Consider the following 25,196-nt stretch of genomic DNA (forward strand, 5'->3'; position numbering starts at 1 on the left):
AAGCCTCCTTCAGTAATATCAGGCCACAGGCGGCATACAATGAGGCCTGAAAGGCATAGAAGTATCTCTGAAATCTAGTGGAAATGTCACTGGAAGTCTCACTTTATATTATTTGCCAAGTATTCATCCCATTTGATGTTCTTTCATGCTGACTGCTTTGTCTTTGTACGTGGAAATATTCAATCAGTGAACTTACTCTGTGGATGCTTCTAAAGCTTCATTAACTATGTTTTACCTTTTTATCTGTGCTTAACCTGCTGGTATTTTACGTTTACTTTCAAAAAACAGTCCTCTGATGACAAGGATAGATGGAGGAAATTAAGGATTTATAGACCCTGACTATGCTGGCACCACAAAGTGAATACAGATACTAAAAGATAAAAAAAGCCTATTAATTTTTGGTGTGTTTTAGCAATGGCAGCTTAGAAGCAGAATTATTTTACAGTGTTGACATCCACTGCTGCTAACAAATAAATTCAGTAAGCCAGTATTTCATCACAGTTTACTTTTCATTGTATTCACCATCTCAACAGCATCGCTTGCATTTTATGTAGAATTCATTTGAAAAAGTCTCTTGCAAGTTCTTCCTTGCTAGGCACAGCCAAAAATTTCCTTGTAGTCGACATGACCTGTGGAGAGAATGAAGCTGGTGTTGTGTCCGCCCCCTCTTCCCTCCTGCTCTATGTTAAGATTTTAAAACATTTTATGGATCCTGTTACCTTCAGGTAATCTAACTTGCTGCTTCATGAAGAGCATCTGCAGTAATTCTCCCATATAGCTGGGTATAAAACATTTAATAACCTTAAGGATATAGTATAACAGCCACCTCGTAGTGCCATTCACAGTGATATAAATAAACTGCCATTCTCTGGCCAGAGGAAACAAAAACCAGTCAAAATGATTGCTTAATCATTTAACCTGTTTGCATACCATTTTGCCTTGGGTCAGAAACAACTGTGTCACCTTCACTTAAGGCTGATATATCTTTATCTGTGTGTATTTGGAGTCTCTGATCTAACTCACCAGACTCCTCCGTTGCACAGTAGGATCCAAGCAGCCCTCCCAGCATGTGTGGTTCAAGATAATGCTACATTCCAACAAATCATAACTTGTCACAGTTTGCTTCAGTCCATGTGCAGGCAGAGCCTTGATGTTATTGTGGCCTATGAGCTATATATGCTGCTTAGAGATCAAAAGGATGCAGGGACTGCTGCTGAGACAAAAAATGGCTGGTGAGAAGGGATGAAAGAAGACAGTGAACCAATAAATGACCAGGAGAAGAGGAGTCCTTGTTTACTCTTTTCATACTAGAAGAGTCAGCCCCCCCCAAGCAATGTTGCCAGGTAGTAAGTTTAAAAACAAAATGAAAAGAAACAAATTTCACATAACGTGATTAAAGTAGGGAACTTGCTGTTACATAGTACTGTGGAGTCCATGACTAAAACCAACACAATAGAAAAAGAAGTTCATGCAGATGGGTCCATTGGTAGGCTTTAAATCAGACAGTGTCTTGCTCGCACTGTCCTCACCTGCTTATTCTAGGAGCTAGGGGAGAGCCCTGTGCTTCTGATGTTCTTTCATGACTGTTGCTGCTGGCAGCCAATTACTGGATTAAATGGCCCATCCTCTGCCCCAGGTGACAGGTTTGTGTGCTTCGGTTTGGGGTTTTTTTCCCTTTACCTCCTTGGCTAGCAGTCAGTCTCTCTTCCCCCTGGATGCCTGCTAAGTCATGTCTTAAAAAAGTAAAATATTCCCCTGAGACATTCTCCACACAAGCAAATGCTGCATGTGTCAGGAGGCTGTTCATTAATGAACTCTTGGAATTGACCTTGATGAATGCGTAGGTGAGCTGAAGGGATTCAAGAGAGACAACAATCTGGCAGGAATGTTGTAGATGTGGCTGCGCTGCCCTGGGGAGGGGGGAGGACAGGGCAGTGATTCTCAGCCTGTTTGAATTGAAGACTCACCTAAATATATTTTGGGGTGGAAAAATAAATATAAAAAACGAATGAAAGCTTTGAACATTTTCTTCATGTGCATGGGGAGGGTGTCTCATTCATCCACATCTCATCTGTTTATGTAGATGAATGAGACCTTTCTAGTAAGTGGTTTGTGGTGCTTTGTTAGACTGTATTGTGGCATTTGTTACATAACATTGACTTCTGGGGGGGGCTCACTTCTTCCACAGTGTGAAGGGGGACAAAAAAGAATCCGGTGGCCCACCTTTTGCAGTGTAAATGGGGTGGTGGCAGGTACATACCTGTGTCAGTGTCACGTAAGCACTGACAGTGTTTGGACACTGTCTCTTAACCTTTCAGTCTGTGCTTCCCCGAGCTCACCTGCAGGACTGAATGCAGCATTGTAATTTTCTTGCTATTCACAAAACACATTAATTGCAATTTTGTTAAGAGTTTCTTCAAACCTGTACTGAACTGGAAGAGGTAAGTTATGTGACTGCTTTCTCTGTTACCTCCTTTCTGGATACAGCAGGAAACAACTCAGTTCTGAAGGGGTTTTGGTTTAAGCAGACTTCCGCCAGATGCTAGTCTCAGAAACAACTGATGAGGAGAGGTATCCCACCCCGCAGCACTCTCATCCAGGACTTGCACTTGTCTAGAGCAAAACCAAGCACTGATGAGCAGTCAAGATCTGAGATCGACAGCAGCAGGTCAGTCCATCTTCTTTTTTCTTTATACACGTTTCAGACCCTGATGTTGCCCAGTATCTCTTGGGCTGGCCTGCAATAACCTCACTAGGGTACTAATGAACACAATAAATTCTACTTATAGTGGGAACAGCCACACTGATTTTTGACCATGCACACACTAAAAGCTGTAACTGTTTTTCTCCAGCTGCATTCCCTTCATTCTACTCAGGCTGCTTGCTCACGGGCATACTTTTGAAGGGCTGAAAATTGAACAGTTTGGTTTTTGAACTCCCTTCCTCCAGTTTGTCAACTCTGCTTCCCTGGTAACGGTGAGGGAAAGGTCAAACAGTCAGCAGCATGGAGCTCTCAAAGCTTCCTGAGGCAAGGGACTTGTTATTTTAAAAATGAGAACATTAAACTGATAGGTGAGACTTGTAGAGTAAGAGGAGTAATATTCGCATAGCCAGAAGTGTCTTCTTCCAGTATTGGTTCGTTTGGCTTTAGGGTATTTTTCATAGTCAGTGCTAATAACACATTAAGTTCTCATTGCAGCAGATTGGTTTAATACAATCAAGTTTACACTTGACCATATCAAAGTGTGCTTATAAGAACTGTTTTGAACATGTAGTCTACCATTTTCAGTCTGAAATAGTAAGTGCTTAGAAAGGACATATGAAATTGTGTTGTAGAGCCCAGCCTTTCTCTGCCGGACTAGTGTGAGCTCCCGACAGAGGTTGTCCTCCAGTTGCAGTGTTCTGCTCCATAAAATTTTGGTTTTACTGTACAAATCTTGCTCCCTGGAGCAATAGGTTTGCTGTATGACATAATCGAGATCAACAGATGCCTAGTTCTCATACAAGGTTCTGCAGACTGGGACTCTCCTGGTATCTCATGGTAGCTGTTTCCTATCTGTTCCACTGGTAAGAAACTGTCCTGGGTTCAGCAGTAGCAGTCATTTTTCTCCTTAGTAGCTGGTGCAGTGCTGTGTTTTTGACTTTAAGCTTGGAAACAGTGCTGATAACACCAGTGTTTTTAGTTGCTGCTCAGTAATGTTTACTCTGAACAAGGACTTTCTGAGTCTCATGCTCTGCCATGGAGGAGGGGAAGCCGGGATGAAGAAGAGACAGGACACCTGATCCAAACTAGCCAAAGGGGTATTCCATACTGCAGCACGTCACGGCCAGTGTATAAACTGTGGGGACTTACTCGGAAGGACTAGATCGCTGCTTGGGTCAGGCTGGGTATCAGTCGGCTGGTGGTGAGCGGTTGTATTCTCTTCCCTTGTTATTTCCCTTAGCATTATTATTATTGATGGCAGCAGCAGTGGTTTGTGTTATACCTTAGTTACTGGACTGTTCTTATCTCAACCCATGAGAGCTACATTCTTTCGATTCTCCTCCCCATCCCTCCGGGAGCAGGGGGAGAAAGGCAAGGGGAGAGTGAGCAAGCGGCTGCGTGGTTTTGGGTTGGTGGTTGGACTTAAACCACAACAGGTCTTTGCGGTGCCCAATGTGGGGCACAAAGGATTGAGATAACGATAGATCTGACCAGAGTGTGTCTGATCATATCTGTGATAAGCATTCACTGTTTCAGATTAATAGTCACTTGTCACAATGCTGATTTATTGGCTCTCAAAGTTGTTCCTCTTGATCTCACAGTTTCAGCATTTTGTACCTTACTTACAGCCGGTATTTGCTAGTTTAGTGTTTATCAGCCGGGGGGCTTGGGCTAAGTTTCTTGTTTCACTGTACTTTATGGTAATGACTTGTAATACAATAGAATCATTGATCATGAAACTGATCTGGCTTGTGTTCCCAGCGTGGTCATTACCTCTGTACTTTGGGAGGTATATAATGGAAGTGTTTAGCAATTGCACATCTTTTTTTCCCTCCTTGGGTAGTCAACCAATGAAGCAGACATTCCCTTACATTCCCAGCCCACCCATCATACTATTTACAGCATCATTTGAGAGTTCTGAAGGTTTTGAATGGCCTTTGGGTACCCTGATTGTGATGGGGATCACCATGCTGGCACACATACAGAGTGTGTTTTACCCACGACCATTTCGTCTGATCTCAAAAGTTCAGCAGAGTCGGGTTTGGGTCTTGTCTAGGGTTAGACAATGATATAGGAGGACCAAGAGATTTTCCCTGAGGGTGGACAGTCATGAGTGGCAGGGTGTGTGGGACAGTATGGGCAAGTATCTAGGTCAGTGGGCCCCTCCAGTGCTTTGGAACTTCACCACTGAACAAGTGCAAAATCCAGAAAAAGAAGTAAAACACTCTTATGAGGTATGTTTTCATCCTGGTCATACCAGAGAGGGACAAATCATGGCAATGTGCTGGGGCTTGGCCTATGTTTACAGAGCCCTGTTCAACACTATCCAGTACCTTCAAAAAGAAAAAAAATGTCTCTGGATCTGATGGCAAAGGAACAGACAATGCAGCTACTCCAACTCCAAATACAGCAGATACACCAACCCTAGCGACAAGTACAGCAGCTACTCAGACTCTAACTACAACAGACAACACAGCTACTCCAACTTCAAGCACAGCAGCTACACCAACCCCAGCGACAAGTACAGCAGCTACTCAAACCCCAACAGCAACAGCAGCTGGTGCTGCTCAACCCTGAAGCACAGCAGGTGAACCAACCCTGATAACAGATACTGCAGCCACTCCAACCACAGGGATAGTCACTGCAGCTAAACCAAAGGACCAGTTTGTGCCAACACCAGCTGCCCTGTAAGAAAGGGAAAAAGAAGAGGCACAAAGAGCAACCCGTACAGTGAAGAAAGATGAAGAACCAATGCACTTACTAGAGGGGACAGCATCCGAAGAAGAGTTATTATTACATGGATCAGAGGAAGAGGAAGAAGAAGAGGTGACTTCTCGACTCTGGACCTCAACCAAACTATAGGATATGCGAAAAGATTTTACCTGTCAACCAGGGGAGCACATCATCACCTGGTTGCTGTGATGTTGGGACAATGGGGTCAACGGTCATGAATTCTGGAATACTTGTTGCACTACCAGGGAGAGGTGGATAAGCTCTTTGATATGAAGTGACTGAACTTCTGAGGATTTGGGAAAAATCTAACTTGTGTTTAGGCATGAGACTTTCTGATTTATGGCAAACTGTCTTTGCCTATTTCAACTAAATACTTCATTCAAATACAGGACTGGAATCGTGCATGAAGCCATGGTCAAAACAGTCCTTGAAAAACTGCAAAGTTCCTGCCACTGATTCCTTAATAGGCTAAACATTTTTTAGGGAAAATGGTCTAAATAATGTAAAAAGTTCATGGTGGGTAGTGTGCAATATGACAGCTGTGAAATATTAAATGACAAAGATTTGATTCATAGCTCTATTTTTCTTGTCTCCTTTACGTTCAGAAGGAAACTTAGATTAATTTCACAGTGTTTACTTGGTAAATCTCTCACAGTCATACAAAAGAAAGACTACAGTGGCCCTGAACACATTTCTGTAATGCAAAAAATCAATTGTGTCCAAAATGTCTATTGATACTGACACTGCTTAACGACCAGCTTGTTCCTTTGCACTTCAGTCAATTTAAGGTTCCCAGCTTTTATTACACAATTCATCTTTAATGCCCAGGCTTGTTCCAGAAAACTCCTGCCTTTTTTGTTTGTTTGTTATAAGGTACTTGCTTTTTCCCACTTTATTGGCCTTTTTTGTCTTTGAATAACACTGCAGAAGACTCTTGATGCCAGGTTTGTCAAGTGCTGTAAAAGCTGTTGTACCATCACACAAAGATTCGAGCCTCTTCAGATTGTCAGGAGAGTTGAAAGGGGTGGCAACTGAACACTTAGCTGCTTCTACAAATCTCACTTCGCTTAATGATACTTTAGAAACCTGTAGAAGCCTCCTGCAGCCCCCTTGTGCAATTGCATCTATGACAGCTTTCTGTTGTTTCAGCCTTAGGCCGGTATTCTGTAACTGACAGTGAAAATCCTACATATCTTTTTCTAGATGGTTATGGCATTTGGTTATTTAATAATTTAATAATGTTTTAAATTCTTTTGGAACTGGAGCCACTTTTAACCTGTTATTCAAAAGCAAGGTATAACCTAGTGCTGAAGTGCTGCTTGAAGGGTGAAACAGACTCACTTTTTGCCCACACAGGCTGTGAGAGGGAGACTCCATCTCTTCCCACTCCTGTCCTTTCCCCTCAGTCTTATTCTTGCCACCGCATTTACCAGTCACCTGACTACCTCGGTAGTTTGATGTGACTGTGTGACAAATTCATTTCCTCTATACCTGCTGCCCAAAGGAGGTGGCAGCTGGTCACCCTCTCTTTTTATGCCCGGACAGCCTTTCTTTTTCTTGATCCATAACCTTTTCCATGTTAACAAAAGTTGTCTTGGACATTCACCTGTGTTCTAGAGATTAATGTAGAATGTGTTGAATGCTGCAGAATGTGTTCACACCAATTTTCCAATTTCACTATGTAGCAATAACATGTATGTACTGACACTATCTGCTGTGACACTTGATTCATGGGGATACAATAACTGGAAGTAAAGTAGCCAACCTGTCAGGGAAGTGATCATCATAATCCTTAGCCAGGCTGAAAACAAATCCCAAACCCTTAAAAGCACAAAATTAAATTGTTTCCGTATACTGTCATTCCCAGCATTTTTAATATGCATTCAGCTAAATGCCCTAAAGTGATTTATTCACAAGAATTATACCCTGGAATCTGCCTGTACCTTGAATTCTGTGTTTTCACAGATATATCTCCCTCTGTAAATTTTAGTTTTGGGGACAGCAGGGTAACATGAAAAAAAGCAGCAGAAGCATGAGTCTCTTGCTGCTTAGCACATTGTACTACCCTTTCTAGCTGGAGCTATGCAAAACACTAAAAAGAAAGAATAATGATTTGATATTCTAATTGAAAGAAAGAAAGGACTCATTCAGAGCAAGCTGATCTAATTTAGAATAATATGGGTTACGTGAAATTAATCACACCTAACAAAACCATGGTGCAATAACATCTTGGTAGGGTCACCAGTTGCAACAGTATTAAAGAATGTTTAAAACATACATGGGTTATAGCCCAAGAGCCTGATTATTTTTCACATAAGCCCCACATTGCCTGTGCCTGGCCATATTAAGGGGCCTGTAATTTATGCCTAATTGAATATTGTGTGTATTGTTTGTGCACTGCAAGTAGAGTAGTGTATAGGGTATTTCATAAACTGATTTTTTTCTCCTTTCTGACATATTGTTACCGTCTTTAATTAGAAAACTGCTGCAGACTTCTAGTGGATAAAACATATTTTGATGTAATAAAACCTTCTGGAGTTTAGAGGGACTGATTCAGCTGCTCTTCAAATCATGGCAAAGTAGCAAGCATGCAGATCAAAAAAGATAGGATTAGCCATTTGCTGAGGTTTCTGGAAGTGGTGGTGTACACTGACTTTCACTGAGACTAGTGCTTGTTAAATCATCAGATGTTTTTTGAAAATCTAGTCCATGGGGTTCATAGAAGTGTGACTGTTCTAATTACCTTCTCAGAGGAAGTGCAGGTTAATCACAGTAGGAAGAGTCTTAAATGAAAAAAAAAGCCTGAGTCTTAGTTCTAATTTCATCAAAAAGGATAAGAAATATTTTATCTCCCGGTCTGCAGCCTTTGTCTCACTCTGGATTTGCTCTGAAAGCTCTTTTGTGGAAGGGGATTGTAGGACCAAGAAATGCTAGCAAATTTTGATTTCTGTTGATTTCCTCTGGTTACTTCTGTCACAGTCCATCTTTCCAAGGTTTTTTATTCTATTCACCAATTTTTTCCCAAATAATTTCTCAGTGATGCTGTCTTGCATTTGAAGTGGTTATTTTTTTCCTTTGTAACTTGTAAAAGGATTATTAAAGGGTAGTAAATACTAGTCTTACAGAGGAAAACATCATCAAACAGAAGTGAATAGGGCCTCTTCTTTTTAACTGTTACTGTTAGCATTTGGTCTAACAGGAGTCAGGACTTTTAAGTGGTTTTGCAAGATGAGAGTAAAAGAGGAGTAATTCAATTGCTTTGCTCTGGAGTATGGAATACCAATCTTTAAAGCTTTAAAATGCCAGAACATGTATTAACTATTTTAAGAAAGGAAAAACTATTTCACAAGATGTAGCAGCTACACAGCATGAAACCCACTGTCCTAGGGCAAAAAATGGTCATTGCAATGACTTATGACAAGTGAACTGTGATGAACTCCTTCTGGGAGTAACAGAGTTGTTGCCTACTTGTGGATTGCCATGAGTAGCATGTTTCCTACAGTCCACTGTCAGTGTGGTGTGGCGTTTGGTAACTACTCCCACTATCAGAGTACAAAAGGCAGAATAATCTGCCAATTATTGAGCCCTGCTGCAGATCTCAAGCTCTTTTGGTGACCTGGGTGTACGTACTGCAGCACGCCTTCCTGAAAGACAGAAGCTGGTGGATTGAGCCTATAAGTGAAAAGTAATGGAAATGTTATCTTGCATCTGAGGTGCCTTATCATCCATTGAGTCCTCTGTATCCAAAGTGGGACAGACTCTCTTCCCTCTCTGGAAAGTTTTGAATTATGGGGAGTAGAGTCTTGTTCCACACTCTTCCAGATGAAACAATGGCAACCTTTCTGTTGCCAAAGGATTTCCCTGGAGAGGGCAGATTTGTTGGAAGGGTTACTTACAGATGGCAATTTCCAGAATTTGTTTTCTGACATCCAGAACGAGGTGATTTCTTTAGGCTGAGCTCCAAGAACTGTGTTTAATATTGATTCCATCAGCTTGGCCGATACTTAACAGGAGCAGGGTGAAGTACAGAGAGAGAGAAAATATATGTATTAAGACAGAAATCTACCTTCTCTTCTATGTAATTCATCAGTCCTTCTTTGCAGCAGAAACCCTTTCATCAGCGATGGGCAAGGGAAGAACATTAAGTCAGCACACTCACTGGAGCTGACAGAGGAGAAGTCTTAATTTTTCACTCTGTGCCTCTTCTGCAACGTCCAGTGCTTAGAATTCATGGTCGCAGCAGTGGCAAGAGAAATAAACTGTGTAAGGAGGTTTGAGGGCCACCTTGACCTTCGTTTGGCTTTTTAAAATTACACCCCATAGCTCTTGATTACCTGAGGTGACATAACAAGAAAGATTTGTTTCTCTGTATTTTTCAATTTCTGGCCACATGTATCTGGGGTAACACAAGTAAAGTTTCCTCTCCAACTGTGTATGTGAATTTTTGAAGACTCAGACCTGCAGAAGAGTTTTGATGGACTTGAATTTCTTGCAGAGCTCAAACAGGAGGGATGTAGGATTGGCATGAAAATGCACGGATTTGAACTTGAAACAAGGTGGCTGATACCTCTTCCTAATGCAGTTACTTTGGAGTGGCCTGCAGCTTCCCACAGAGATAAGGAAAGATGGGTATGCCCTTCTTAAATAAAACAAAATCTGACAGATTTTTCTCTGAAGGTCCCTGATGTTATTAAATATTAAATGCTGAGCATCTGATTCTTATGGTACATATTTTGCTTCTAAATTTAAAAAAAAACATAATAAAGTCTTCTGGAAAATACGTTTTTTGGTTTTGTTTGGAAGTGATAAGAAGAGGTCCTCAAAGCACAATGGTAAGAGTAAATAATGAGGGCTGATATAAACCAGTGTGATTTGAAGCAACAGGTAAGGTTTGTTGTGTGGATTTGGGTTTTTTTTCCTCCACAGCTCCAGCACCCAAAATAGAACTAATTTCTTTAGTGAAACAGGAACTTAAACATTTATTTCATGTGCAAATTTTGCTTTTATGTTCGTATTATTTGTATCAGGAGTCACTTCTAACTTAGTGAAGAAAAAACTTGAAACCAATAGTGGAAACTCTACTTTTTGTCAAAAGGAGTAGGATTTGTATTTGGCTGAAGATGATTTTAGCTCTGCTTTACTCATGGCAGTAAGCTGACTTTCCAGAAGTGGCCAGAGATGGTGTGCCATAGCCTCTTCTATGGTTGTATTCACCATTTCCCTTAAGCAAAGAAGGTATGATTTGAGCTTGATTTTCGTAATCTTGCTACAGAAGTTTCAACACACTGGTTGAAGGACTGTAAATTTGACTGAGTAGATTTGGTGCTTGTATGTGTAGCACATACTGTACTGGTGTGGTGATAAATGGATGAGATACTTTGGTTCACAGAATCATTAGAGTTGGTAGGGACCTTTGGAAATCATCTAGTCCACCCGCCTGCCAAGGTAGGGCCACCTACAGCAGGATACACAAGAAGGCATCCTGGCAGGTTTTGAATGTCTCCAGAGAGGGAGACTCCACAACCTCCCTGGGCAGCCTGTTCCTGTGCTCTGCCACCCTAAACGTAAAGAAGTTCTTCCTCATGTTGAGGTGAAACTTCTTGTGGTTTAGTTTATGGGCATTGCTCCTCATCCTGTTGCTGGGCACTACTGAAGTGAGTCTGGCAGCATCCTCTGTGCACTCGACTTTGAGATATTCATATCCATTAATGAGATACCCTCTCAGTCTGCTCTTTAGACTAAACAGGCCTAGCTCCCACAGTCTCTCCTCATAAGAAAGATGCTCCAAAGCCTCAATCATCCCTGTGGCCTGCCACTGGACCCTTTCCAGTACCTCTTTGTCTGCCTTGTACTGAGGAACCCAGAACTGGACACAGTACTCCAGATGCTGTCTCACCAGGGCCAAGTAGAGGGGGAGGATCGCCTCCCTCGACCTGCTGCCTCACTCCTCCTGATGCAACCCCAGGATACTATTGGCCCTCCTGGCCGCAAGGGCTCGCTGCTGGCTCATAGTAAACTTACCATCTCCTTCTCAGCTGAACTGCTCTCTAGTAGGTCAGCCACCAACCCGTGCTGGTACTTGGGGTTCTTTCTCCCCAGGTGCAGTACCCTACACTAGCCCTTGTTGAACCTCATTAGGTTTCTCTGCCCAAATCTCCAGCCTATCATTGGCAAACTTGCTGAGGGTACGCTCTAGCCCTAAGTCCAGGTCATTGATAAACAAGCTGAAAAAGACCAGACCCAGTATTGGTCTTTGGGGAACACCACTGACCACAGGCCTCCAACTGGATTCTGCTTGGCTGATCACAGCCCTCTGAACTGTGCCATTCAGCCAGTTCCTAATCCACCTCACTGTCCATTCATGTAACCTGCATTTCCTAAACTTACCTACGGGAATGTTATGGGTTAATTTAATAAGATATTGGCTGTTTCATAAGGGCTGTGTTTCTACTTTGTGCTTACTGAAGCCAAGTTTATAATATAAATTGCAGTTGATGTCAAGATGTCTTGCTCCTGTTCTGACACCCTTGAAAAATATGTTAAGTGAGAAACAGACAAGCAGCCCAGTGCATCTTCTTCCACACATTTCCTACTGAGCGTGCTAAGATCTTACTTACTCAAGTAGCTTGAAATTGGGCTGCATGGGGTATTTTTATTCTGTTTTAAATGCGATCTGCATGCACATTCACTGTGTTGCTGGTATTGGATATGTACTTGAAGGACACTTGACTTCCATCCTTTGCTCCTTGCCCTCTTCTTCTTCTTTCTGGAGTCACAGAAAAAGCAATTTTTTGTGCAACCAGAATTGAGACCAGTAGGAAACCAGTTCCTTCTTTAAGCTACAGTGGCTTTTAGCTTGGCCTGGCAGATGGAGGTTTCCCTTTTCCTTGTTCTATTCATGGAGGACAGATTAAGTTTTGATAGTTTCTTCTTTCTTTATTTCTTTTTTTTTTAATGCTTTTGTTGCTTTAGGTGTCTGTAGCATCTTAAAACTTGAGTTGCAATTGGATCAGATATTCCTTTGACTGATTTGAGTTTATGGTTTATATCTGGGTAAGGTATAATTAATGATGAAATTAAGGGAAATAACCCCAGCTGTTACTGAATTGAATATATGATTCTGAACTTTAAGAATGTGAGAGAGCTGTGAGAATGTGGACATGCAAAATTATCTCAAGGTCAGAAAATGAGTCAGTAAGAAGTTGGTTGGCAAGGGTGTTAGCATAAGATTTTTGGGAGAATAATTTACACCACAGTTTCAAAGATGGCTGGGGCTTGAGGATGAGTAACGTGTCCTGGGTTCAAATGGAGAGTGACTACTACGTTAAGAATGGAATATGTACTTCTGGGAAGTTACAGCACCAGTGAAAGATGAAGATCTGTGGTAGCTGTACATAAATACAATAGGTACCTACACAGCTGTGAAAATGCAGACAAGAAACTGCATTTAATTTGAACAGTGTCATTAACATAATGTGTTAACTGGGTGTCGTGGTTTAAGCCCAGCCGGTATTTCAGTACCACACAGCAGTTCGCTCACTCCCCACCCTTCTTCTCCCTGCTCCTGGAGGGATGGGGAGGAGAACTGAAAGAATGTAACTCCCATGGGCTGAGATAAGAACAGTCCAGTAACTAAGGTATAACACAAAAAACTACTGCTACCACCAATAATAATAATGGTAAGGGAAATAACAAGGGAAGAGAATACAAGAACTCACCACCTGCTGACCAATACCCAGCCCGACCGAGCAGTGAACTAGTCCTTCCGGGTAACTCCCTCCAGTTTCTGTACTGGGCATGACGTGCTGTGGTATGGAATACCCCTTTGGCTAGTTTGGGTCAGGTGTCCTGTCTCTGCTTCCTCCCGGCTTCCCTTCCTCCGTGGCAGAGCATCAGACTCAGAAAGTCCTTGGTCAGGGTAAACATTACTGAGCAACAACTAAAAACATTGGTGTTATCAGCGCTGTTCCCAGGCTGAAAGTCAAAAACACAGCACTGCACCAGCTACTAAGAAGGAGAAAAATGACTGCTACTGCTGAACCCAGGAAACTGGGAAAGAGGAAGACTTGGAGAACAGAAAGATGAAGATGATGATGCACCTCTTATGATATGCCTGTTAGAAGACTCATCACTTGGCAGAATGATGCATCAAGTGCCAAAGTGTATGGAGAGAGTGGTATTTAAATGAGCAGAAGGAATATATTTGTGACAGCAGAAAAGGTAAACTTTTGAACTGTTAATGCCAATACTTACATAAAACTGGAGAATAATCTGCTAAGATAAAACATAATAAATATCCCTGTAATTTGGCATATTTGAAAATAGGGGATGGAAGACTTGGCCAAAAGTGAAATAGAAATAAGTGTCAGACTGATACAGGGGAAGCAAATGTGTCATTAGAAGTCTTGGTTTTGCAGATAGTGTGTACAATGGAAGAATGACTACTAAAAGCTGCAGTTGATGAACAGCTTCAAAGGTGACTTGGCAGTTCAGCTGATAAAATACATCTAAGCATCTTAGTGTGTTGTTTTTGCACAATAGCACTTTAATAGCAAAGCCTGGTACTAATAGCTTTTTTCTGAACTACAACAGTAGCGTACCTTACTTTCTGACTATTGCAGGTACCTTTGCCTGCAAGATGGTACCATTTGTTCAATCCACTGCCATTGTAACCGAGATTCTTACCATGACCTGTGTTGCTGTGGAAAGACACCAGGGAATTGTGCATTCACTAAAAATGAAGTGGCAGTACACCAATAAGAGCTTTCATGATGCTTGGTAAGATTTTAAGCACCTCCAGTAACCATGTGTGCGGAGAAATAATGTTCAGTGTAGCTGGTGTAGATGGCATGGCAGAACAGGAGGCACTGATATGACCAGTGAATCAGAGATAGACTTAACGGTAAGAAGTTTGGTAACATGTATGAAACGGCTCAAGGATAGTGCCTATATGTACAGATATGTGTAATAATTACTAGCCAAAACCCTAACAATGGACTTGGAATCTGAAGTCAAAAGATTGATTTAACCAAGACTCTGATAAACCTTTGGCAACTGTTGTGGTCCTTCCATTGTAACACAAAGAGAACATATGTAATCCTGCTCATGCTAATTAAGTTGCCTTTACACCTGAATACCAGTAAATGAAGGTAGATTGAGAGAAAGAAAACTGGAAAAAAGAAAACTGAAAAAGAGCATGCTGTTACTTCTTGATGTGAATGATGACTGATGTATGCCTCCTATAAAACTGTGCTTTATTTAAATTGTCTACTTTGCCTGACTTCTTAAAGATGATGCTGTTAAACTGTGTACCAAAACTTATGCTGCTTGTTGTACAAAGTATTAAAACTGTATTTGTTTGCAGGCATAGTCTGGTTGCTGGGATTTATTGCTGGGTCAGCTACGTGGCTTGAGGTATGTTAGGTGAAATGGGAATTTACATTTGAAATGCGGTCCTTGCTGGATCTTTCTGTACGTTCAGCAATGAAACTGAAAAAAATTCATAAGAAGTGAGCGGGATACGAAAAATGGAGCTGTTGTTCTGTGTGCCAGCATGACAGTCTAAGGATTAGTACTTACATGCACTGGAAGGACTGCCAGCAGGGACTAGTTACTTCGAAGAGCAGTAATTACACCTGTGAATTCCACTGGGGCTTCCTTTCAGTTCATAGGTGCACTGGCACACAGCAGTGTAGGGCTTAGATGACTGAGGATGATACAGTATTCTCCGAGATTTGGAAGAACTGTGCCTAGTTTAAAATGCCCATTACAGTGTAAGGAGTTAGCATACACTCTGGGTGGGGGTGGGAGGGAAAGGCTTGTCAGAATGTGCTCTCACCAGTCTGAATGTTAACAAATTTGTTTCATTTTTTTTAAGTGACTAATATGTGAGGTTTCTGTGCTCCCATCTATACCTGCAAAATATGCAGCCAAGGTCTCCACTGAAAGTCCACATTTAAAAAAAAAAAAAAAGGAAGTTTAGAGGAGGAGATCAGAGCATCTCCTGACCTCTCTGTGTCAATTTGGACCAATCAATATTTCATGTGGAAAAGTGTGTGGAAGAACTGTCACTTTGAAAAGTCTCTCTGTTTAATGCTGGTTGTTATATTAAGAGCAAGGAATATTTGAATGTGCTTGGTTTTTACACTTGGGGTGAATACTGCAGTAACTCATCTCTCTTAAACTTCTTACAGGTGAAATATGACTTTCTATATGAAAAGGTGTATGTTTGTTGCTTGGAAGAATGGGCCAGTCCAATTTATCAGAAGATATATACAACCTTTATTCTTATTATATTTTTCCTTCTTCCACTGATGCTGATGCTCTTTTTGTCCACTAAAATTGGCTATGAACTCTGGATTAAGAAATGAATGGCAGATGCTTCAGTTCTTCAAATCATTCATGGCAGTGAAATGTCTAAGATACCAAGGTTCTGGTTATTTGTTTTTTATTTTTTCCTTTTTTTTTTTTTTCCCTTTTTTGTGTTTTTGTTTTTTTTGTTGTTTTTATTTGGCCAGTTTTGGGGTTTTGTTTTTTTGTTTATTTGTTTTGTTCTGTTTTTTTCTTGGCAGCTCTTGAAAAGGGGTGCAAAAAAAAAAGAGGGGTGTGGAAAATCTGACTGTCTGCAAGCATAGACCAGTTTTCCAAAGCTAGCTAGTTATTTAATGCTTAGGTACCCAATTCAAGGCAACCTTAATAGACTGTTTTCAAAGTATAGTGTAGCCACACCTTGGATGTCAAGCTCTTTCAATACAATTCATACAGCGTGAAATGCTTTTTTTTAGAAGATAGGGCTCATGAGTTAGAACATGACTTGGGGAAAATGCTACTACATGGTCTCTAAATATTCTTTGGGAAGTTCCTTATATAATTCTGAGACTGTGAATACCTCTTTATGATCTTATTGTAACTTAAATTGGCATACGGGGTGTGGAGGGAAAATCAGAATTCGAAACCTACTTTTACAGTTGAACTTCATACAACTTCCAAAGAATTTTGAGTGTTCTCAAATGTTTGCATGAGATTATTCAAATGGTAATGCTCTGACAAGTTATGAAAATTAATGATTACCAACTTCACTATTTAGCAGTAAGTACAGGTTGCACTTAATACTGCCTCAAGTTTTTCCTTTCCATTTGGCAAATTCATCTGTTGCCTGAATTGTTAATGGTTCTGCTCATTGAGGAGAGTATCACCTTAAGTATCGACTGTAGGAAGAATACTGACAAGCAGCTTAAAGATCAATGGTTCCTTAGATATTTGCCCAATGAAGTGCCTAAGGAAGCTGACCACTGCGTATCAGAACTGATGGAGAGTATAACCTCACAGGAGTTAAGCGGTCATGTAATCATTGGGCAGCTACTCACATAATTTCCATACAGCAGGGAGCAGTCCCTGTAACTGCTACCAGTCAAGTGCTGCTTATTTAGCTCAAGCGAGAGATCCATCTTCGGATCTATAAAGGTACTTACATGAATTGTATATCCATTTGGGGATGACAGTAAATTCATGTATACCTTGAGTTTGTGAGATATTGCAGTGCAGGCAGGGGGTGTGTTTCTAGCTCTTGCGCTTTGCCTACCAGCAAAGGTTGAATGTTGCGGTATAGTTTCATTTTGTGTCAAATTCTCTGTGTAATCATAGAATCATAAAATAGTTAGGGTTGGAAAGGACCTTAAGATCATCCAGTTTCAACACCTCTGGCATGGGTAGGGACACCTCACACTAAACCATGTCACCCAAAGTTTTGTCCAACCTGGCCTTGAACACCGCCAGGGATGGAGCATTCACAACTTCCCTGGGCAACCCATTCCAGTGCTGACCAACCTCACAGTAAAGAACTTCTTCCTTATATCCAATCTAAATTTCCCCTGTTTAAGCTTGCACCTGTTGCCCCTTGTCCCACCACTATAGTCCCTAATGAAGAGTCCCTCCGCAGCACCCTTATAGGCCCCCTTCAGACACTGGAAGGCTGCTATGAGGTCTCCACGCAGCCTTCTCTTCTCCAGGTGGAACAGCCCCAACTTTCTCAGCCTGTCTTCAGACGGGAGGTGCTCCAGTCCCCTGATCATCCTCGTGGCCCTTCTCTGGACTTGTTCCAACAGTTCCATGTCCTTTTTATGTTGAGGACACCAGAACTGCACACAATACTCCAGGTGAGGTCTCACAAGAGCAGAGTAGAGGGGCAGGATCACCTCCTTTGACCTGCTGGTCATGCTCCTTTTGATGCAGCCCAGGATATGGTTGACTTTCTGGGCTGCGAGCACACACTGCTGGCTCATGTTCATTTTCTCATCAACCAACACCCCCAAGTCCTTCTCCGCAGGGCTGCTCTGAATCTCTTCTCTGCCCAACCTGTAGCTGTGCCTGGGATTGCTCTGACCCAGGTGTAGGACCTTGCACTTGGCATGGTTAAACTTCATAAGGTTGGCATCAGCCCACCTCATAAACGTGTCGAGGTCCCTCTGGATGGCATTCCTTCCCTCCAGGGTATCAACCGAACCACACAGCTTGGTGTCATCGGCAAACTTGTTGAGGGCACACTCAATTCCACTGTCCATGTCACTGACAAAGATGTTGAACAAGACCGGTCCCAACATGGATCCCTGAGGGACACCACTCGTTACTGGTCTCCAGACGGACATTGAGCCACTGACCACAACTCTTTGTGTGCGGCCATCCAGCCAGTTCTTTATCCACTGAGTGGTCCATTGTCGTGGTTTAAACCCAGTCAGGCAACTTGTTCACTCACTCCCAGTGAGTGGTGCTGGGCTGACAACAATCGAGGTCCCCCCCCCCCCCCCCCCCCCCCCCCGGGCTCTCCCCTTCCCCGCTCCCAGAGGAACGGGGAGGAGGATCAAAAGGGTGCAACTCCTACGGGTTGAGGACAGTCCAGCAACCAATGTACAACACAAATCACCCCTGCTACCACCACCACCACCAATGATAAGAGAAAATAACAAGGGAAGAGAATACAATACCACCGGCCAAGAAACGAGTCCCACCCGGAAGCCCATGTCCTTCCGGGTAACTCCCAGTTACCCCCCACTCCGGGCATGACGTGCTGTGGTATGGAATACCTCCCTGGCTAGCCCGGGTCAGGCGCCCTGTCTCTGCTTCCTCACGGCTTCCCCTCCTCCCTGGCAGAGCATGAGCCTCACAAAGTCCTTGGTCAGGGTAAACATCACTTAGCAACAACCAAAAACATCGGTTTCACCAACACTGTTCTCAAACTGGAAGTCAAAACACAGCACTGCACCAGCTACCACAAAGGAGAAACATGACTGCTACTGCTGAACCCAGGACATCCATCCATCAAATTGATGTCTCTCTAATTTAGAGACAAGGATGCCATGCAAGACAGTGTCAAACACTTTGCACAAGTCCAGGTAGAAGACATCAATTGCTCTGCCCTTGTCCATCAGTTCTGCAGCCCCAGCATAGAAGGCTACCAAATTGGTCAGACAAGATTTCCCCTTAGTGAAGCCATGCTGGCTGTCACCAAGCACCTTGTTGATTTTCATGTGCCTTAGCATGCCTTCCAGGAGAATCTGCTCCAAGATTTTGCCAGGCACAGAGGTGAGACTGACTGGTCTGTAGTTCCCTGGGTCATCCATTTTCCCCTTCTTGAAAATGGGGGTTATATGTCCCTTTTTCCAGTCGTCTGGAACTTCACCTGACTGCCATGATTTTTCAAGTATGATGGACAGTGGCTTCGCAACTTCATTTGCCAGCTCCTTCAGGACCCGCGGATGGGTCTCATCAGGTCCCATGGACTTGTGCATGTTCAGGTTCTTAAAATGGTCTCAAACCAGATCCTCTTCTACAGTGGGCCCAAGGTCTTCATTCTCACAATCCCTTTGTCTGTTTTCCAAGACTTTGGTGGTTTGGTCAGAGCTTTTGCCAGTGGAGACCAAGGCAAAGAAGTCATTCAGAACCTCAGCCTTCTCCAAATTCAGGGTAGCCAGTCTCCTGATAGCTTCCAGAGGAGGCCTGCGTTGTCCCTAGTCTGTCTTTTATTCGCTACGTACCTGTAGAATTCCTTCCTGTTATCCTTAACATCTCTAGCCAAGTTTATTTCTAACTGGGACTGAGCTTTCCTAATCTGGTCCCTAGCTTCCCGGACAACATCCCTGTATTCTTCCCAGGCCTCCTGTCCTTGCTTCCACCTTTTATAAGCCTCTTTTTTCCTTTGAATTTTCCTCCGCAGCTCCTTATCCATCCAAGGAGGTCTCCTGGCCCTCCTGCTGCACTTCCTTCTAGTTGGGATGCAACGCTCCTGAGCCTGCAGTAGGTGACCCTTGAATATCATCCAACAGTCTTGGGCCCCCCTGCCCTCTGGGACTATATCCCATGGAATGGACAGTGGCTTAGCAACTTCATTTGTCAGTTCCTTCAGGACCCACAGATTGATTTCCTCAGGTCCCATGGACTTGTGCACGTTCAGGTTCTTAAGACAGTCTCAAACCAGATCCTCTCCTACAGTGGGCCTCAGGTCTTCATAATCAGGTGCTGTAGGTATTTTCAGTGCTCCCAGATCTAGGAAAGGACTCCTGTTTTTTGAGCTGTTAATGGAATTTCATGGGTTTGGTTTTGTTTTGATTGTTTTAATTAATTTTTCTTGGGTTTTGTTTTGCCCCCATCTCTTACTATGGAAATTGCATGTGCTTGAATAGAGTGAAAATGCCTTGCAAGTTACGCTCATGTCACTGCTTGATGTTGCTGCCAAGTGTATTGCTTTCCCAAAAGAGCGAAATAAAAGGTATTAATTGATGTACTACATTTATATGATGCTGCATTTTTTTTGTTTTGGAGGGAGCTGTGTACTTCTGACCATTCTTCCAGGGTTTTGTTTACATCTGTAGCCATCAGAACATATTTACAGATCTAACTTGGAGACACATGTAACTATCAGTCAGCTCTCAGTGACTCAGTATGGAATGTCTTGATGTAATTTCAGCAAGAAGAAGCAAGCAATTGTTATGATGGTGATGGTAGTGTTTCTCTTTGCACTCTGTTGGGCCCTGTTCCATGTGATTCACATGATGATAGAATACAGTGAGTACCTGCCATATGTCATGCAACAAAGCTTTTATTTTCTTTTTCTGTTTTTTTTTTTTTTTTTTAATAGTGGAACTACAGGTTGTGAAAGGCTGGGGCTGCTGGAGCACTCAGATATAGGATACCTTTAACTAACAAAGTTTAATGTCATACTTATAAAACCCAGATCTGTCTTGTAATAGAGATACATAGCCAACAACACAAGAAATACTCTCAAATCTGCAATGGACAGATCTGCAATGCTCATGGAAAAATGAGTACATTTAAAAAACCTATTATTATAGAATCAGCGAATCATTTGGCTTGGAAAGGACACTTAACATAGTGTTTGGGAGATACCTTATATCAGAGAGAAACTTCTCGGCCACATCTCTTCTTCCCTGCTGTGTGAATTAAAACCAAACACACATACAAAACCCCTAACAAAGATGGGTTTGCAACAAGACAAAGAGATAATCTTTGTGAACTTTATTGCAGGGTGAGTGGGAGGGAACCCAAGCTCTCTACCAGCTCTTTCAGAACGAAGAGAACGAAGGTTGTCATAGACTCTAAATTTGTACAGCACGAAATCCAGTCCTGAAAAGGAGACTTTTTAGGTCTTATAAGACTGAAGAAAAAGCAAGACTTGACTGTTAGGATGGCAAGCATATATGTAGATATTTTTCTTTGTATGTCAGTCATGCCACCCTCATTTGCTGAAAGGTCAATAGCACTTGACTAGAAGCTACAAGTTATTTCCAATTTATAAAACCTCTTGAACAAGTAACTTTTTTCATTCAAAGTAAATTTTAATTTAACGTGTGAAGACTTCTATTTGCATCCACTGCCGTACTGCTTTGAGTGAAATTTATGAACTATTTATCTCTTCACCTGCCCTGTTTTTAATGAGGTAGACATATTGGAAATATAAATACTGGGCATCACAGTGATGCTAATGAATAATACCCAATGAATCCAGTTGAGCTTTTTCACTGGTCTTGACTAGATACTTAGCTTCAAAGTGCATATATTGCTTCTTATCTTTGCTTTATGCTGTTTGCCCTATTCTCTGGGGTCTTAACACTGTTCATGCCCCATACCCTGAATGGGTACTGAGATAGCAAGTGGGACTACACAGCAGTCTGTATGTAGGAGCAAGAGGAAGTTTGCAATAGGTGGTGTACTTGCCAAAGGCAGCATCTATTTTTTTCATCTTCTGTCACAAATAAGGTTGTAGTAAATAAATCACTAGTCCTGCAGCCAAGCAGCTAAACCAAATGATGCTTATGCCTAGGCAGAATCACAAGTGCAGAAGCTGTAACTATTAAAATTGTCCGGATTGTCCCATGTTAGGGTTGCCCACAACACTCCATGAACTGTTTGCTCTCGTTTTCATTGCTGAGTTCAGGAATTATTTCAGATGCTGCAAGGCCTTTATCTTACTTGCTATATAAACCAGAGTTTGGTTATTAAGTATTGGGATTCAAGAAATTACGAGTCTTCTGTGATCTTGGTGCTTAAAAAGTGAGAGATGTGACCAAGATGATGCATTTTTTTGCTTCCCTGAGCTGACCTGTGACAGTCCAGAGAAAGAAGCAGTGTGGTTAGTGATAAGACAAGGACTGGTTTTAAAGTACTTGTGCATTTTTATAAGGACATAAAGCTTGGAGCCGGAAGAACTACTTGAATAAATGAGGCCTATGCTTTGCAGACTTGAAGATTTCTATTTCTTGGCTACTGGGCAAGTTTTTTGGCTCATGAATTGCCTCTTTTGAATGTCTCTGTCCTTATTTACATGTGCACAAAGCAGGGTTAGGTGGCAGATTATGATTTTCTGTGCTGATAAAGCCCTACTGTTAACATTAAGACCCTCCAGCAAGGTCTTTTGTTGACTTTAAATGAGAGCTTCTAATGGCGGATTGGATACAATTAGGATAAACAGGCACTAATGCTGTTCTGTGCTTACAGCACATTTCCTTCTTCCTTTCCAGGTAATTTTGAAAAGGAGTATGATGATGTGACAGTCAAAATGATCTTCGCAATTGTCCAGATTATAGGATTCTTCAATTCTATTCGCAACCCTCTCGTGTATGCTTTCATAAAAGAAAATTTCAAGAAAATTTTTTTGTCTACCATCTGCTTCTGCATCATCAAAGAAAGCGCATCACCCACCAGGCAACTTGGCAACTTGGGGACTACCATAAGGCGGCAGAAGGCAAGGGCTTCTCAGAGAAACCCCATGGACTTGGACAAGGTCAGGAGGGAGGCATTCAGCAATGGCAACATTGAAGTCAAGTTCTATGATCAGCCTGCTTCAAAAAGGAATTTGAAAAGGCACTTTGCCTTGTTCAGCTCAGAGATCAGTGTGCATTCTGCATTGGGAAATGGACAGTAGCATCACCCGGGTTTTGAGAATGGGAAAAGCATTCTTTTTATATGGTAACTTTCAATAAGCCATTAAAAATAGCTTTCTAATTTACATTCTGAAATAAGGGTTGGAAAATATTTTGTGGGCTATTCTAATGTTGGGATAATGGTTGAGAAAATTATATATTATATAAAGATGAGGAGTAAAATGTTGGAAAATGATATTGCCATATTATTTCCAGGAAAAAAAAATAAAAATCCCACTTTTCTTCCTAAGCTAATATAGGGCTTGTTTGCCCTCTGCTTTAGGTAAATCAAACAACTACTGCTTGCTCAGTTTATTCTATGTCTGCATGCTGGCACACTGCTGGAGCACAAATAGCTAAATGCCAGAAGAGAAGAACTACACAGAGAGCTTGGAAATCTGACATGGCTCTAATACTTCAAGATGTGCTCCCTGCAGCTCTGAGAACTGGGAAGCTTCAGCTGCAAGTTCAGGAAAAATGCAGACTGAGATGCAATTCTGTTTTGGAAAAAAAAAGAAAAATATGGAAGAGCCAGCCAGATTCTGACTCTGAAGAGATTAAGATTCAAACATTGCATGTGTCACTGAACTCTTCAACCATGTTCAGATTTCGTTATCTGGAAGCATATTAGCAATTAGCAATGCATGCATAATGTGCTGTTTTTACAGGTTAATTCTTGGGTTCAACCTTAAATGCCAGTCTACTGCCCTGTAAATGGCATTGTTATGCTGCAAAATGTGGAAGCTGAAAAAGTGCTGTACAAGAGGTGTACAGATGCTGGAGGTGTGGTCTGTAAACACCAAGTTTAATTTACCATCCTGCTTGGATATGTTTTATGAGTTGAAAATGTGGTGTTGCCATTTTCTGGAGGGTTATAAGAGCCAGGGCCAGATCCAGAGCCTGCTGGGTCCCTACAGAGGACTTTAAACTCAGCATCAGTTTTTCGATCGGACACTTCTCTGAAGGCATGCACAAATATTTGTGTCTCCATCATCTTCAAAGTGGATTAATTACTGTTAAAGAACAGGGCCAGTGTGCTCTTATTTTTAGGGTTCACAGTAAATTACAGGGTTGAAATGCGTATGTATTCTAAACATTTTTGCTCTCAATGGGTCCAACTGAAAAACTGTAAAAGGGTGCTTACAGTTGTGACTGGGGGAAAAGCGTGATCTAGAATGGTACACCGTGATCTGAGTCCATAAATGAGGCTGTGAAATGCATAATTTGCAAGTCCATTGGAGGTTAGGTTGTATCCTTTAATGGCCTGTGAAGTGGTGGTGCTCTCTTCTGTCATCCCTTACCTCACCTAAAGAACATCGGTGCTCCCTTGGCAGTAAATTTTAGGGTTCTTTTACATTGCTACTTTATACTTCATTGTAAATGGAAACTTAGTATAACTTATCTTTGTATAAATCGAAAGTAATCTGATCATTCTCCAATGTTTACTACTTTCCATTTGATAAGGGATTCTGATGCTTCTTTGTGAAATACTGTTTATGTCTATACATATTATTGACATTGTACATATAATACACTCCCATGCAATGACGGGAAAATTCCTGACTTGTCCAGACAGCCAGGAATTAAGAACACTCTTATTACTATAGTAGATAAATATTATTGTATTAGATAAAATAACAGTTTTGAGAGCTATCTCTGGGTAAAACAGCATGCATGAGGTCAGGTTCTGCTTTAGCCAGTCATGCAGACATGCCCCTCTGCATTAACTTTGAATAATGCTGTAAGCAACACCAACAGAGTCACATACTGGTTTATTTTGAGGTTTTACCATCCCCACACACTCCCAACTTTTCAGATGCATCAGTACAACAAAATTTGTTCAATCAAAGCAGTAAAACCTGGTTTCATTTATTCCTAGAAATCCAGACTAACAGTCCTGAAAGCCAAGCTGAGATACCACCTGTTTTGCTGTAAAAAAAAAGTGGTGCCCTACAAACCAGGATCATTTTTGAGATTTAAAGATATTTGTGTGTAACATGTGGATTCATAAAGGGCTTTTAGAAATTTAATGGAAGTACATACAAACTTCTAAAAACTATATCTGTGCCCTGTAGGGTGCTTAAAGCTCAAACCAAGACTGAAAATGTCTGCTGCCTGAAAACTGTTACTTGAATTTTGTTGACAGATCAGCCTCCTGTGGAATACAAAGCTTTCCAACTTCTGCTTATTTCTCATTCTTTGGAAAATGATCTTAAAACCTTTGCCTCAATCATCATCCATCTATGCCACTGCTGGTGAAAAATGGGAAAACCTCAACTTAAAATGTTCCTACTGGGCAACTTTCTACTGGAGAAAAAGGGAGAGGT

General features: G+C 41.8%; 1 protein-coding gene across 1 annotated transcript; it reads left to right on the plus strand.

Moving 5' to 3' along the window:
* Positions 1–624: 624 nt before the first annotated feature.
* Positions 625–23,005, plus strand: QRFPR (pyroglutamylated RFamide peptide receptor). Its single transcript, XM_062627598.1, is given in 7 exon segments — positions 625–725; positions 13,979–14,194; positions 14,196–14,215; positions 14,802–14,851; positions 15,631–15,866; positions 20,397–20,494; positions 22,468–23,005. Coding segments are annotated over 7 exon segments (1,125 nt in total). The 3' UTR covers positions 22,872–23,005.
* The last annotated feature ends 2,191 nt before the right edge of the window (positions 23,006–25,196 follow it).

Source organism: Pezoporus occidentalis, unplaced genomic scaffold (genome assembly GCF_034315485.1).
Source record: "Pezoporus occidentalis ecotype Australia unplaced genomic scaffold, CSIRO_AGI_Poc_V1 ctg303, whole genome shotgun sequence".
NCBI classification, from domain to species: domain Eukaryota; kingdom Metazoa; phylum Chordata; class Aves; order Psittaciformes; family Psittacidae; genus Pezoporus; species Pezoporus occidentalis.